This window comes from Muntiacus reevesi, chromosome 19 (assembly GCF_963930625.1).
Source record: "Muntiacus reevesi chromosome 19, mMunRee1.1, whole genome shotgun sequence".
Lineage (NCBI taxonomy): Eukaryota > Metazoa > Chordata > Mammalia > Artiodactyla > Cervidae > Muntiacus > Muntiacus reevesi.
Window position 1 is genome coordinate 32,687,444 of NC_089267.1, and position 16,752 is coordinate 32,704,195.

General features: G+C 40.8%; 1 protein-coding gene across 1 annotated transcript in view; it reads left to right on the forward strand.

Annotated features, from left to right (window-relative positions):
• FRK (fyn related Src family tyrosine kinase) overlaps nucleotides 1-16,752 on the forward strand; it is a 97,124-nt gene that overhangs the window by 55,365 nt on the left and 25,007 nt on the right. The window contains exon 2 of the mRNA XM_065911376.1: nucleotides 2,614-2,735. Coding sequence (XP_065767448.1) covers nucleotides 2,614-2,735 — 122 coding nt within the window. The remainder of the gene's footprint in view (nucleotides 1-2,613; nucleotides 2,736-16,752) is intronic.

A 16,752-nucleotide genomic window follows, 5' to 3' on the forward strand; every position in this document is an offset into this window, starting at 1 on the left:
TATTCTATTTACTTATTTATGCAGTGATGGAAAAACATAAATTTTCTATTTTTCTATGAATTTATTCCATCGCCACCTTGGAACATTTCCAATCAGTTCAGTTCAGTCATTCACTTGTGGCCAACTCTTTGAGACCCCATGGACTCCAGCACGCCAGGCTTCCCTGTTCATCACCAACTCCTGGAGCTTGCTCAAATTTATGTCCATTGAGTTGGTTATGCTATCCAACATCTCATCCTCCGTCGTCCTCTTCTCCTCCTGTCTTCAATCTTTCCCAGCATCGGGGTCTTTTCAAATGAGTCAGTTCTTAGCATCAGGTGGTCAAAGTATTGGCGTTTCAGCATCAGTCCTTCCAATGAATATTCAGTCCAACTCTCACATCCGTACATCACTACTGGAAAAACCACAGCCTTGACTAGACAGACCTTTGTTGGCGAAGTAATGTCTCTGCTTTTTAAAATGCTGTCTAGGTTGGAACATTTCCCAGCCCTTTATAATCTCAGCTGGGCAAACGATAGTCTATGGGTATTAATTTGGTTCCTGTTATTGAATCAGTGTGGGAGTCAGTGTAGTCTACACAGTGTTTCCAAGTTTTCTGCCTTCGAGGAAATCATAGGATTGCATTTTCTCTTTGCATTTAGGCATGAACATACAACTTATTTGTCCATAGGCTCATTCTTGAGCAGAAGCTTTGAATAGACGCTCCAGAAGCCAGCCTGTGATTTGCCAGTTTCCAATCCTGCCTTCCTGGCCAGTAGGAGCATGGAGATGGAAATTCTTTGGTAGACATAGAGATGGATGTAGCACAGATGAGCTTCAGTGGATGTGCGGCTGAGTACAAAATAAACCTCTGTTGTCTCTAAAGCACTGAGATTTTTGGAGTTGTTCATTGCTCTAACATAATCTGGCATTTCCTGGCTAATACAGTTAATATTAAACAATTTGAAATTTAGTGATTAGGAAAATGGTAAACAAGCATCTTACTTTTGTCAGGAGGTAATTATATTTTAATGTCTTTTTTCCCCCAACTTCTTCCACTTCTTCTTTCAATTATATCACCCTTCGTGCACTCACACTCCCTGACACCCATGACCTTTCCAAACAATTGGAGCCAATTTTGAGGGCCTCTTCCAGCCTGCAGTTCCTAACTCAGCTTGTATCTTTTCCCTCAGGCCTACATTTCTTTTTGAGTGCTTATATTTTAAAAGATGATAACCTGGAAAGATAAATGTTTTACCTAAAATCTTTAATGATAAAGATCAAAATTATGACCCCATAGTGGAAGTTTATACATGAAAAGCTGGCTATTTCAGTTTCCTCTTTATCATATTGGTGTCTACTGACTTGACATAGTTTTTAAACTGGCTCAGATATTAATGTCCATAATTCTTTGTTGGAGTTGGTCACAGTCACATTTATTGACTCTTGTAGTTCTGGAATGTTATGGATAAGAGGATAAAGATAAGAAGTGGAGGGGACACTGAGAAGATACTACCCAGGCAGAAGTATCTTTTTCATATAATCTTTCCATGGATAAAGGGGCTTCCTTGATAGCTCAGTTGGTAAAGAATCCACCTGCAATGCAGTAGACCCCAGTTCAATTCCTGGGTTGAGAAGATCTGTTGGAGAAGGGATAGGCTACCCACTCCAGTATTCTTGGGCTTCCCTTGTGGCTCAGCTGATAAAGAATCCAACCACAATGTGGGAGACCTGAGTTCAGTCCCTGGGTTGGGAAGATCCCCTGGAGAATGGAAAGGCTACCCCCTCCAGTATTCTGGCCTGGAGGACTCCATGGACTATATAGTCCATGGTCGTAAAGGGTCAGACACGACTGAGTGACTTTCACTCACTCACTCCATGGATGAAAACTTCCTTCTAAACATGCGAAATCATCTCACATTACCGGAGGAGTTGACAGCGATGGAGATGGGGAAAGGTCGAAATTAAAGCCCAGAGAAGGGCTTCCCTGGTGGTCCAGTGGTTAAGAATCTTGCCTTGCAATCAGGGAACATGGGTTTGATCCCTGGTTGGGGAACTAAATTCCTACACCCCACATGCTATGGACAGCTAAGCCTGTGTGTTGCAAAAAGGAATAATAAAAAGAAGAAGAAGAAAAGCTCAGAGAACTACATTTTTGACTGTTCATAGTTTGATGTGAAACATATGAATCCGTGGATTGGAATGTTTGCATCCTAACACCAGTGTTAGGAGAGTTAGTGGACAGTCTGATGGTGATGATGAGCAATTTTGGAGCATGGAGTATGGAGCATGTCAGGCTTAACCTTGTGGTGGTAAGCCCACCTTGAAAGCTTTACATTTGACAGAAAGTGAATACAGGATTTCTCAGACAGAATGCACATGTGAGAAGGGATGTCGTAGAGGACATCACCCAAATTCCTATTTTGTAATGTATCAAAGACTCCTGATGAGGATTGAAGACATCCAGAAGAATCATGTCAAGTATTGACAACTACTCTTTATACCTGTTATAGTTTCACTGAAGAGTATCAAGCTTCTGTGATATTGAAATACTTTCTTGCCAAACTTCTTCCTCCTTAAAAAATAAAGAATGTTGATTGGTTAATTAAAGTTTATCTCTCTCTCTCTTTTTAGGTGGTTCTTTGGAGCAATCAAGAGAACAGATGCTGAAAAACAACTATTATATTCAGAAAATCAGACAGGAGCTTTTCTAATCAGAGAAAGTGAAAGTCAGAAAGGCGATTTCGCCCTTTCAGGTATGGGAATTGTTTTGTGTGATTTAATATGGATTTGAGAGTCTGTAGTCATGTCCTTCTGTGTGAACATGGACATGTTCATTTTAAGTTTGCCTTCTTTATCTTCAGAATAGTGCCAACAATGTACTGAACCACTCGGGTAATATAAAAATTAGCAAAAAAAATTTTCTGTCTATGGTTAGTAGTATCTATAAATAGTTTCAAATACATACTCTCTAAGTATGAAATGAAAACTATATGGATCTGCCTGTGTTTTTGCACTTTTGCATAATCTACTAGCCTATCCTTCTAGAGTAATGATAAGCAAGAAGCAGAGTCTAAACTTGTCAGAATTGATCTTGTCATAATACCTTTTTTTTTTTTTTTACATTTCATTTGTATTTGCCTGGTAAATAGAAAATGAATTGAAATTCTGAATGCCAACGCACTTAATTAACCCATGACATGTAACATTTGGTCAAATGTAGTTTTCTGGCTAAGAGTCAAGTATGTGTTTACTTTATAATATCCTAGAAGACAAGAAGCATAGGGAACCTCAGAGTTATCTTTAAGCATTACAGGTGCTTATATATTAGGTAGTCATCAGTCAAAAGCTAGATTCAAAGTTTTAGATCCTAGCATTAAAAATATAGAAGAAGAATATTCCCATGAGGAAAACACAGGAAAAGTAAGATTACTTGAGTCATATCTTTAAATAATTCCCAGGCTACAGTGACTGTTCTGAACACTTTCTAAGTAGAATATTATGGAACAAAACAGCTTTATAGGCTTAGAATAAAATTACAAGGATATTGGCTGTTATGTGCTGAGAATACTCTAGCGCTTGCCTGTGGATTTAGGAAGCTTTGTAGGCTCTACTTGGAGACCAGCATATCATTATAGATTCCTTTTCAATGAAGTCAAACCATTTAGAGTCTTGCAAACAAATTATCTGATTGCTGTGTATTCACTGGGGGGCAAGTAAATGTAGACCTTTATGTTCTGCTGAAAGGGAAATTTTCTCATTTGCCAGAAGGAGGGTGATACAGGAGAAAAATGGGGAAAATGGGCCTTTGATATATCTACATTCAAACAAACAAATGAACGAACAAGCCAATTGCTGACTTTGATTACCGCTAACGATCTTCAGGTATATCAGTCATGAATTTATTTCTTAGTGCAGTTGTCTCCTAATCAGCCTGAATTGATGGTCTTCAATTTTGCTGATGCTTGTGCACTAAAGGAAGGCAAATAATATCCCTTTTCTATCTCTGTCTTTCCCACACGAGTTTTCCTTTGAAGTATTGTCGTTATTCCTCCGGCGGCAATGGTTCCTAGCTGTCAGAGAAGAGCTTCCTGAGGAAACGTGATTTATTGATGCTGGGGCAGTCGCTGAGAAGCAGCCACCCAAGGTTGGGGTGGGTGCTAATTGGCTTGTTGTGATCCTTGCAAGGCTGTCAGCTCTTGTGAGGTCTGCGTTGATCTGGGGAGAGAGTTAGGGCCGTGACACCTCTCATAATGGCGTGACACTAATTAGCTGTGAATTAGAGCAGTGCTTTTGGATATTACATATTATATGTGGTAGCCGGAGAATCTGTCTTCATTAGATGCATGACAGGTAGTTTTAGTGGCCTTACTGTTATTTGTCATTGGTAGAGAATTGTTTTTTTGATGAAAAATATAAAATTCTGACCACATGTCAACTGGTTCGGCTATTTCTTGACTTCAATCAATTACTTTAAAGGAAATGATTATTGTTATTGCTATTAATATTAATTACGATTTGGTGTCCCATAAGCATTTATATTATTGTTTAAGGTACACTTTCAGAAAAAATACACCTTGAGGGCTAAAAAATGGCTTTCAGGTGAGTTTTTCAGAGAAAACACTGCATTGCACATCATGATTTTACTTTAGGTAACTCTGCATGGGAAAATCTCTAGAGGAGGAGAGGGAGATCCAAATTCATCCTCACTGAAACCCTTTCAAGAGCAGATGATACTAGACTGAAGATAATAAAAAAATGACCACCCTGAGGGCATGAGGCGAAAAGGCTCATCACTAGTATTCAGGTTGATGCATCTAATAGCTGATATCATTTTTTTATACTGTTTATTTCTGGAGCAAACGTCTGAGTGCCTACTCTGGCCAGGCCTTTGTTAAATCGAGGGCATCAGGGAGAGCGGGGCACTATCTCAGGAGGGTTCTAACACGGTTGTCTCGATGTGAGATGAGAGGGGGCAGGGACCAAGTCTAGGAGAGGGCATTAGGAAGGCTTCACAGAGGCCGCATTTGTGTTTGGTTTACATCACAAGGTAGTGGAGTGACAGTGATTATTTCTGGCGAGGACAATGCACAAAGTTGTGATATGTCTGGTGTTATGTGGAATGGAGGGTGAGAAGGGGGAAGGATAGTGCAGGGGTGTGTGTGTGTGTGTGTGTGTGTGTGTGTGTGTAAAGCAGTGATGGAGGAGAGCAGGAATGGCCAGAAATGAGCCTGAAAAATTGGAGCTAAACTGTTCAGGGCCTTATATACCAGCCTGAGAAATTCGGACCTTTTTCTCTACGTTCAAATATAGAAGGAGGTGTTAGGTAGAAAGTGCCTTGGGCTAAACAGTGGTGGCAGTGTGGAAGGCAGAACGGGTGAACGATTTATAGGTGATGGTCTAGGGAGAAGGGCTTCCCTGGTGGCTCAGATGGTAAAGAGTCTGCCTGCAGTGCAGGAGACCGGGGTTCAATCCCTGGGTCGGGAAGATCCCCTGGAGAAGGAAATGGCAACCCACTCTAGTATTCTTGCCTGGAAAATCCCATGGATGGAGAAGCCTGGTGGGTTACAGTTCATGGGGTAGCAAAAAGTCGGACACGACTGAGCGACTTCACTCACTCTGGGAAGAAATGACCCGTAAACAGAGCATCATCGCTGCTCTCTGCAATCACAGATGTGAGCCAGCAGAGTCAGTCAGCGTTCCCAGGAGTGGGGCCTGGGAACCTACAGTTAGCCAGCCGCACTAAGGCTTTGCTTGTCTCCAGAAGCCGCACGGCCCCTCTGTTACTCTCCTTTTTTAATGCGGCAAGTGCAGGAGTGGCCTTAGCGCCCTCGAGAGCAGCCTGAGTTTGATGTTCTTGTTCAGTCGCTAAGCCATGTCTGACTCTTTGTGACCCCATGGATTGCAGCATGCCAGGCTTCCCTGTCCTTCAGTCCCAGAGTTTGCTCAAACTCGTGTCCATTGAGCCGGTGATACCATCCAACCGTCTCATCCTCTGTCGCCCCCTTCTTCTCCTGCCCTCAGTCTTTCCCAGCATCAGGGTTTCTTCCAATAAGTCTGTTTTTTGCATTAAGTGGCCAAAGTATTGGAGTTTCAGCTTCAGAATAAGTCCTTCCAATGAATATTCAGGGTTGATTTCCTTTAGGACTGACTGGATTGATCTCCTTGCTGTCCAAAGGACTCTCAAGAGTCTTCTCCAGCACCACAGTTTGAAAGCAACAGTTCTTCAGTGCTCAGCCTTCTTTATGGTTCAACTCTCACGTCCATACGTGACTATAGGAAAAACCATAGCCTTGACTATATGGACGTTTGTTGGCAAAGTGGTATCTCTGGTCTCTAATACGCTGTCTAGGTTTTTCATAGATTTTCTTCCAAGGAGCAAGTATCTTTTAATTTCACGGTTGCAGTCACCATCAGCAGTGATTTTGGAGCCCAAGAAAATAAAATCTGTCACTGTTTCCACTTTTCCCCCATCAATTTGCTATGAAGTGATGGGACTGGGTACCGTGATCCTAGCTTTTTAAATGTTGAGTTTTAAGCCAGCTTTTTCACTCATCTTCTCCTGTGAGCACACCAAAACTGCAGCTAGCTGCAACATCCATCAACAGAAGGACAATGGAATCCACCAAAAAACATACTCCATGTCCAAGGACATAGGAGAAGCAGCAATGAGATGGTAGGAGGGCGGAGCCACATTAAAATCACCCACCAGGGGGGCGACCCACAAACAGGAAGAACAATAATACCAAAGAATTTCTCACGCTGTTGCAAATGTTCTAGGTCCCACATCAGACTTCCCAGCCTGAAGATCTGGCAAAGGGACTGGGACTCTCCAGGGAATCTGACTTTGAAGGACAGTGGGATTTGATTATAGAACTTCCGCGGGACGTGGAGACTCTTGGAGCGCACAGACAAAACCTTGTACATACCAGGAGCCAGGGGAAAGGAGCCGTGACCCCATAGGAGGCTGAGCCAGGCCTGCCTGTGAGTGTGTGAGGGGCTCCTCCGGAGGAGTGGGTCGGTAGTGGTCGCTGCAGACAGGGCCACCGGCAGCAGCAGCAGACCTGGGAGGTCTGTGTTGGCAGAAGTCCTCTTGGAGGGCCTCTTTAGCTCTGCCGTGGAGCCTGCGGACCCCAGGACTGGTTTGCCTTTCCAGGAATGGGTCGCCTCAAGCCAAACAACTAACAGGGAGGGAGCAGAGGCCCACCCATCAGCAAATTGGATTAAAGGTTTACGGAGCATGACCCTGCCCACTAGAGCAAGACCCTGTTTTCCCCACAGCCAGTCCCTCTCATCAGGAAACTTGCACACACCTCTTAGCCTGATTTTGGATATCAGCTATTTGCAGGGTGGTTTGGAAAGCCCAGCTCCTCTGGGCTTTGGCACCGTGGGAAATTGTAGCTCCTCTTTTGTGGAAAAGGAAACCATAGGACCTGTCAGAAGTATAATAGAATTCAGATGCGGCTCTTCTTACTGCTCAAAGGGAGCAGTGGGGGGACAGGCCCAGTGGGCCCGGTATCATGCAGTTTAGAAATAGCTCCTGGAGCTTTTTGCTAGAGAGTCTTGTTTATCTGTATCAGTGATGGCTTGAATCAGAGCAGAGGTTTAGCAAATAGAGGATAGGGCATGGAGGTGAGAAATCTTTAAAAGATAAAGCCAACAGGAATTGGTGGCTGATCAGAAACGAGGTAAAATAAGGGAGAATGCATAAGCTAGGGTAACTGTGATTGGGGGAAGCTAGTCACCTGAGCCATGATGAAGTCCATGAGAAGAAATACTTAGAGTAGAAAGAAGAGGGAACCAAAGGAAATAAGTTTAGAGCGGTTTCAAGCGATTGCAGGAGGACATATCTCTTTTTTTAACTTGTGTCTGCTGAGCTGAGAACTCACTGTGATACATCTCCATTACATTGAACATGTAGGTCCCATGGAAAGTGCAGCAGTTTTACAATAGTACTTTGTGATTGCTTTGAAGCCTGCTACCTACTCTTGAGAATATAAGGTTGGTCTCTGCAGCAACATAATTTAATTTTTAAAATAAATATACTAGAATTTCTAGAACCAAAGTATCTCACAAATAGCAGAACTGCCTTTACAGAAAGGATATCACTTTACGTGAAAGGCCATAGCTGGGGCAATTATTATGTTCATTAAGGGCAGTTTTGATACTTGGGAGTGGCCAGAATCACTGGAAGAAATTTCTGAATCATATGGCTGATTAACCTGGGTGATACCATGAGCTTATAACTTGGTAAATATTTCTGCATGCCTTATAAATTCATTCAGAAGGGAATTCAAAAAATAATGGGAACAGCAGCAGCTTCGTTGGGGAAGAAGTGTACCCTTTCATGTTGACCTTGTGTGTATACTTCATGCTGAACTTACATATTCAAAGATTCATTTAAATTTATGAATTACTCTTTCACTGTAGGTAAAAATGTGCTTTTCAAACTGGGTTATACACTCCTTGAGCTGAAGCAACATACGTTTATTGCTTCTGTTTCACGCTTCTTCTCTGTCTCCATAGTTGCCAGTACAGTTTGTGAAGACGGTAGATGCTCAAATGCTCACGTCTTTACCGTGTCATCTACCAGCAGCAAAGATAAGCAAGGCCATTGTCGCTTTCTTAAACCTCTGAAGTCTGGACCATGTAAGATCACAAATAATCCTATTTGCTGTGTTTCAGACTTATTTTAGAAAGACAGCTTCTCACCTTAACAAATTAGTTGTTTCCAGGTAATAAGGCTTGTAGGGAAGACAGAATTGGAGAAGGATGTCATTGGCATTGTGGCCCTGTATCTCTCTGCCTGGCCCAGAATTCAGACCCAAACTCACTTTTCACTAACTGCTGAGATCCCACTATTGTTCCCAAACTTTCTAAGACCTGCTGACTCATTCTAATCCGATGCTGACCAATGGCAAAAGGCTGTGTGTTTCATTATCAGTCCCCCAGCTTCCATTTATTTTTCATTTAAAATTGATGTGGACACAGTGGCCACAAGAGAATGTCAGGAATTCTATTACTATTAGCCATGGATGTAAATACAGTAGTATATCCCAAGGAGGGGCAAGTAATAATTGGTTGGGGAAAAAGTGCTTCTTCAATTTACTATGCAATGAAATGTCTGTGGATTCTGGGAGCATTTTGATATCGGTTAGAGACGTTTTGCTTTTTAAAAAGTGCACACAGTGCAGAAAGAAAATTCTATGTTAACAACTCCAGTATCTCATATAAAATGTATTAAATTTTAAACATTGGTGCCATCTTAGAAAATGCCTTTTAATTAAAGTCATAATTTAGTTTTGTTCAACTTAATTGCAAATATCATTGCCCATAATAGCAAGTGGTGTTTTTTGGTAAGTAATCATATTATGCCTCCCTTTTCTTAACATTACTACTGATAAATTATGTTTCAGATGTTTTACTCTATAAAGTTAAATTAACATTTTATTATGTAGTGCATATATCTGTGTTTATGTCTGAACACACACAGATGCGTGCACACACACACACACACAGATACACAGGCAAAAAACTTTTTTCTCTCGGCACCCAAATTCAATATGGATTATATTTTTGGATAGTAGGATATTGCCACACTTGAGGTGTCAAACCAATTCTCTCTGGATCTTGGGCTTTGATAATATATGAACTTGATGATCTCAAACTGGGGAAAAAGGGGAAGGATTAAGCGAAGAGTTGAGCAGGGGAATACAAAAGGAGGCATAGATAAGGAAGAATATTTGAGACATGGTGCTGAGTTTTTGCTTGAACAGGAAACTAAGATATCTTGACTTTGGAAATGAAAGTCAGAGAGTCTCAGGCCTTCCAATTCCTCCTCCTTACCACCAGCCTTGAGGAAGTTTAGTTTATATTTCATGGAAATAATAGCTAAATAAATGTTTATATTTCAAGGTTGCTGCTGCTGCTGCTGCTAAGTCGCTTCAGTCGTATCTGACTCTGTGCGACCCCATAGACGACAGCCCACCAGGCTCCCCCGTCCCTGGGATTCTCCAGGCAAGAACACTGGAGTGGGTTGCCATTTCCTTCTCCAAGGCATGAAGGTGAAAAGTGAAAGTGAAGTCGCTCAGTCGTGTCTGACTCTTAGTGACCCCATGGACTGCAGCCTACCAGGCTCCTCCGTCCATGGGATTTTCCAGGCAAGAGTACTGGAGTGGGGTGCCATTGCCTTCTCCTATATTTCAAGGTTACCTAATTCTTTTTTTTTTTCCCCCCATGGTTACCTAATTCTTAAATAAAGTGTCTAAGTGGCGAAAACGTGTTATTGAAAAAAAAAAAAACAACACTGTAAAATTAAGCCTAATGAGAATATTTCACATGGTGCTTACACAAACATGGATGTTGTCTACAATGCTGAATGCTATATGTGTACCTTTATTTTAAAACCAAAACACCACGCTGACTTCTACTTTCTGGTCCCCACTCTTCCCAACTGCAGCCAAGGAGGGCTTTTAGTCAAGCATGTGCTCCCTCTAGTGGCATGTCAAGAAATAGCATGCCGTTATGGAAACAATACAGGTTTTTTAGTTTAGATTTTCTGTTTCCGCGACTCATTAATTTAAAGAAAGGGGAAGGATAAGAAGTGTAAAAGAAGTTTCTAATTTTAAAATATCTCTATCAACTTGTGCTATAAATAAAACCACATCCTACTGGCAATAATTTTACTAATTTCAAAAAATTGACCAAGCTTTGTATTTTCTTAATGATTCAAGTTATCTATTTTCTGTGTCCTGATAGTTACATAAGACGTGTTCATGATATACAAAGTAAATGAAATAGACCCAATCCAATTTAATAAATGAGTAGCTCTAATTTTTAAACTATGTATTTCAACTGATACATGTATATTAGCTACTTTATAACTATTTGTCAGCATTGCATCAATCATGAAATCATTTCTAATGCATCAGGTTGTTAGATGCTTTGGCACGGGAACTACAAATTAAGAAAACATTCTGATGTCTTAAAAGCCTAGCCATGGCAGAGACTAAATTTATTTTCCTATTTGTTTCAGTGGGGCAGGAAACTTCCTTAAATCCTCTCTCATAGCTATCTCCTTTTCACCTGCAGAAACTTTAAAAAATCTTTTGCCAGAAGTAAAATATGGAGGGAAAAAAATATAAATGGAAAGAAGCAAAACTTATATTTCTATTTTCATATAATTTTAGTAAGCATCATTTTCTTTATATCTTTTATGTGTATAATCCTGAACAAAATGATGATCCAAGCCTTAAAGAACTTGTGATTTATTCATTCATTCATCAAATACTTTTTTAATGCCTACTATGTGCAGTTGGTATTCAGAAGGCTGGGCTACAATGGTAAACAAGACAGTCCCTGCCCTCATAAAGTGTATCTTCTAGTTGGTAGTGGAGGAGAAATGCCAGCTAAATAGAAAAGACACACTTTGATAGGAAAGGTATCTACTTATTTGTTGTGTTAACTCTGGTTTTTACAAGACTAAGCAAATAGTTGAAATCAGGGGAAATATTTTGATTTTCTATATTGAATAATGATGGATTGGAGTAGAAGTGAGGATTACTTTCTTACATTGGAAATTTGAGAGAAACCTGGAAGCAGAATTTTATTCTGAGATTATCTAGGTTGGGAAGATGAGGTCATCAGCGTGATAGTTGGATTCTCCCGTCAACAGAAAGAAATTCAGCAGCCTGGTTGCATGGGTTTGGCTTTTTTCTCTTAGGAGCAATGTGGCTTTGGGCAAATCACTTAGCCTCTTTGTGCCTCTGGCTCCTCTTTAGGAAGCAAGCAAGAAAGAGTTGCTCAGTCATGTCCAACTCTTTGCGACACCATGGACTGTAACCTTCCAGGCTCCTCTGTCCATGGGATTCTCCAGGCAAGAATACTGGAGTGGGTTGCCTTTTCCTTCTCCGGGAGATCTTTCTGACCCAGGGATCGAACCAGGGTCTCTGGCCTTGCAGGCAGACTCTACTGTGTAAGCCACCAGGGAAATCCTCTTAGTAAAATGGAGATTAAATATAGTATCTGCCTCCTGGGGTTATTATTTGGATTAGATGAGTTAATGCATGAAAAGTGCTTAGAACACTGCCTGGCACTAAGTTGGCAATGTAGATACATGTTATTGTCATTAAAATTCAAACCCAAGCCTTTGGAGAGCTTGTCCCATGATCCTAGCTTAGTGTCATGGCTTAATGATGGGACTCTGAAACTAACAATATGATCATTGCTGTCTGGGATGGCAGGAAGAAGACATTAGCTTTGTTCTTTCCTCTTTGAAATTTGTGGTGTAACCAGCACTTTGCTGTGGTTGTTTTGGTAATTTAATTTGCAAAAAATGAGGGTTGGATACTTTAATGGGGCTGCTGTTGGGTGGGAGGGCTGCCCAGTAGACAGGGCAGAATCCTAAGCGTCAAGCACGTTACTCCACATGCAGCCCACTGTCTTTCCCTGCAGGTGCCTTTGTCATAACGACGAGTCTTCAGAATTTTCAGGTTTTATTTAAGTGTTGAAGCTTGTGTCCCAGTTTTCTCTTTTGGAAAGTAGCAGTCATAATTTTTCTTTACCTCATTCGAATGTTATGATGACTATATTTATTTCCTTGTTAGAATGGTAGACATTAGAGAATCTGAACTGGAAAGGACTTTTAAGACACTTTCTTTGTAATTGATGGAATTGGAGACAAGACAGAGTAAGTTGCTCATCAAAGGTAACCTAACTAGATCTGAGCATAGCTAGTTCCAAAATCAGATCTTTTGGCAGCTGTTAAATCTCGTTCAGAAGTCACATTGCTTTCTTTAAAATGTCCTGTATCAATCAGATTTTGCTCCTGAATCTCAGTGGTTTACTCATGTGACAGGTTGCTTGGTCACGCTCGGTTAGATTCTGTCCCAGATAGAAAGCCTAGGTTCATTTCCACATAGCTTTCGTTCTGGGACTTAGGTCAAAGGAGTAGCCACTGCCCCAGGTATGGCACTCTCCTGGTGGAGAGCAGAAGATTGAAGGGGTAAGGGGGGAGGAGACCTACTATTCAGACCCTTTACTGCTTCTGCTAGGATGTGCCATATGTTGTTTGCCCCCACTCCATAGCAAGTCACACACCCACACCCTAAGTCAACGGGATGGGGAAGGATGCTGCACCTATCAGAAGCCAAGAAAGAGTGATTGATTCACTGGCCTCATGTCTCACTTAATTGTGTGTATGTATGCATGGTCAGTCGCTTAGTCATATTTAACTCTTTTCGACTCTATGAACTATAGCCCACCAGGCTCCTCTGTCCGTGGAATTCTCCAGGCAAGAATACTGAAGTGGGTTGCCATTTCCTTCTCCAGGGGATCATCCTGACCCAGGGATTGAACCCACATCTCTTACATCTCCTGCACTGCCAGGCGAGTTCTTTACCACTCGCACCTCCAGTTAAATGTGATCAAAGGGCTCAGAAGCCAGTAGGAGAGGTCCAGGGTAAATACCCAGGAGCAACACTGTGGAATGGGTTCAATAGAAGTCTATTAACAGTGGGCTATGAAGGATCAAGTGAGTCACTCTGCTTGCCCAGGTCTGGAGGCTCAATCGAGGAGAAGAGCCTGAGCTGGACCTTGAGAAATGAACTTGTCTCTAATAGGTAAATAGAACAACATTCTAGTTGGAGTAAACAGTTTGTGCAAGTGTGCAGAAAGAGGAAGCATCATGGTGCCTTCCAGAAACTACTGATAAGTGTTGAAACCGTGAGGGTAGGGTGCAAAAGAGAATTCCGTTAAGGTGTATGACCATTAGGCAATGGGGCACACTTGAAGAGTTTTAAAAAGGAGAATCATAAATTCAGATCTGGGTTTTAGAAGGTGACTCTGGTGACTGTGGAAGATGGACAGAGATGTTGGAGACAGGGAAAGCAGTGATCCAGAAGAGAGAAACTGAGGGGACACGCTGTAGGGTGATGGTGATGGGGAGTACAAGTTGATAGGATATAATGCTCAGTTGGAGATGAGAAATCAGGAAGGCAGAGGAATCAGGGGTGACCCCTGAATCTCTAGCTTTGCTGTCTGGGTCTCAGGATGGCAATGCCATTCGCTGAGAGAGAATATTCAAGTGGGGAGGAAACTGGGGAATACGATCATGGGAATTAAAGTTGTGACTTTACATTTAGTACAGTCAGCTGAAGCCGTGTGTCTGCAGTGTCGCCAAGGACGGTTGTGAAAGCTGAGGCGGTGGTCCAGGTCAGAACCGATGTAGAAGGAGAAGATGTAGGTGGAGAAGACTCAGATCTAGTAAGAATAAGAAAAGTGGAATCGCAGCATTAGATGGAAGAATGTTCAACCTACGTCTCCCTTAAAAAGGTGTCAGTTGCAGAAATAGACCTTCTCCGTAGCATTATCCTCATCTCAGGATTAAATAGTACCCATAAGCCTACTTGCTCCCAGAGCTGTGAGCAGTGACTTGTGAGAGTAGCCTAAAAATACTTGCTGTTTGGCAATAGAAGGAGACAGTTGGTGGAGGGATTAAGTGTGGGGTGTGGGATTCAGCATTTTGTTGCCTGGTTTCGACTCATAGAATGAATATTTACCTGCTTTGTATCCAGGGGAAATTTACTTAATCTCCCTCTACTTTGTTTTCTCCTCTGTAAAACAATGAAGAAATATCCACATCCCTTAGGGTTGGTATGAGAATTAAATAAAATACGACATAAAAAGGCACTTAGCACAGTGCTTGCTTAAGGCGGATGCTCAATAAAAATCCAATTGGTTTTATGTTTGTGCATTAAGAGTACTACCTTTCACACAGGAAGATGGAGGTGTTGACCCCCCCTTGCATTGAAACATGTACTTTGGACTCTTTTTCTGGGGATAGTGGTGAATCATGCTGAGTATCCATGGTTGTTCACCTGATTCACACCTGAACTAGTAAGAGGCATTAGGAAGATGGTTGGCCAGCCTTCCAAAAGCAGCCTAGGACTAGGAGATGGTTTGTCTTTATGTGACATGTTTACTTGAACATGACCAGAGCTGTGTTTGCCACCAGCTATGACAAATGAAGCCAAATCTAAACAGACTTGTGTACACTTCACCTAATACTTGTCTGAAATAAACAGCAGGAACATAATGAGCAAATGACTAAAAGTTGTCTCGCATATGTGAGAACAATGAAAAATGGAAGGAGACAGTATTCTGCTATGAAAATCAATTAGTTAATACATGAGAAGGTCCTTTGTATTTTCCCAAGGAGGTAAAAATTCATTTCAAAGTATTTCAATTGCCTTTCATTACATTTCTCCATGACTTTCATGTTCATTCTGTTTATGTCTGCTACTTACTGAGCTGGGGTGCAAAGAAGGAGAAGAGGAATTCAGGGCTTGCATTCTCCATCACTGAGAAGGCTTCCTGAGAGTTTGGGGTGAGTTTGATAGGGAAAATAAAGATGGTATTCTAAAAGTCCTCAAACGTTCTCCTAGGAAATCAATCAATTATTTCTTGAAAAAAATGAGAAACAAAACAGGAAACAGGAAATAAATTGTTAAAAGTTTTCTACTATTTCTACTGTCATTAATAGGACACCCTAGATGACTAGACTTGGATCCCAGCCCTGCAAACTACTAGCAGTTTATTTTGAAACTCTAGGTTCATCAATAAAAGAGAGATTTAGACTCAGTCATATGTAAAGTTTCTTGCCATTCACATATCATGTTTTCCTTTTTTTGATAGACTAGTAGAATTTGCAAAAACTGTCTAAACTAATATTGCTTTTTCCAAGAAATCCCTTATAATTTTAACTTTCTAAGTGGAGCATTAAACCTCCCAGAAACCCCAGAGAACCAGCCTGTTTCAGTGTTGGGCAATTCATTTAATTAGAGATTCTTTCTTATGTTTGGCAGATATGCCATTTTATTTGATTATATATCATTTCATTTGTGAATGTGTTTTCTTCTACAAAAGCTTTCAAGTTGGCTTATGTTGCTGAAACAGAGCTAAACATAAAAAAATAAGCAAACATTAAAAAAACACAAAATACAGCTAAACATTAAAAAAGACAAATCAATGAAAAAAACAGAGAAATAGATCTTGCTGAGCCTCTAATGGGAGATAATTATCACAATTTAGAAATCACTTTAGCTTGGGGTTCTCTTGCAGTTAGGGCAGAAATGGAACCATATTGTGCTTCTCACTGGGTTATGTGAGAAGAGATGCATTATGATTTTAAGTGTCAAGTTCAAAGAGAAATGAGTTCATAGAGGTCTTTATATAAAGAATATCAAGTATCTTAGTAGACAGTCTTGAATAATATGTGTGGACATTGTCTCAGGTGGTTAATTATGTTGCCTCTCTATAAAGTGGGAAGCATTATGTATATGCTTTTAAATTCACTGTACTTTTATTACAGTTGGTTTGAAAAAACAGAATGAGTTAAATATTCACAAATCTGCCAACCTAGCACAACTATTATTCTGTTGGCAAATTAAATCATCTTAGCCCTCATGCAATTATGGTTTTTACAAGGAACCTCAGCTGGGTTTCTTCAGCAGGAAAGGACCCCAGGAAATAGCAGCAGCCAAATGTATCCTCATGTTTGCAATTATACTCTTAATTTTTTATCCCACTTATTACACTGAACACATTATATATTTTTCTTGTTACTACATAATTTTTATGATTTTATTTTTAATTCTCAATTTTAAGATTTGCTGCAATTTACCAGTCATATCATGCTATAAAAATGTTGCATAAATATCCTTATACTTATTGCTTTCCCTGTTTTGGATGATGGACAGTGTTTAGTTTCCCATA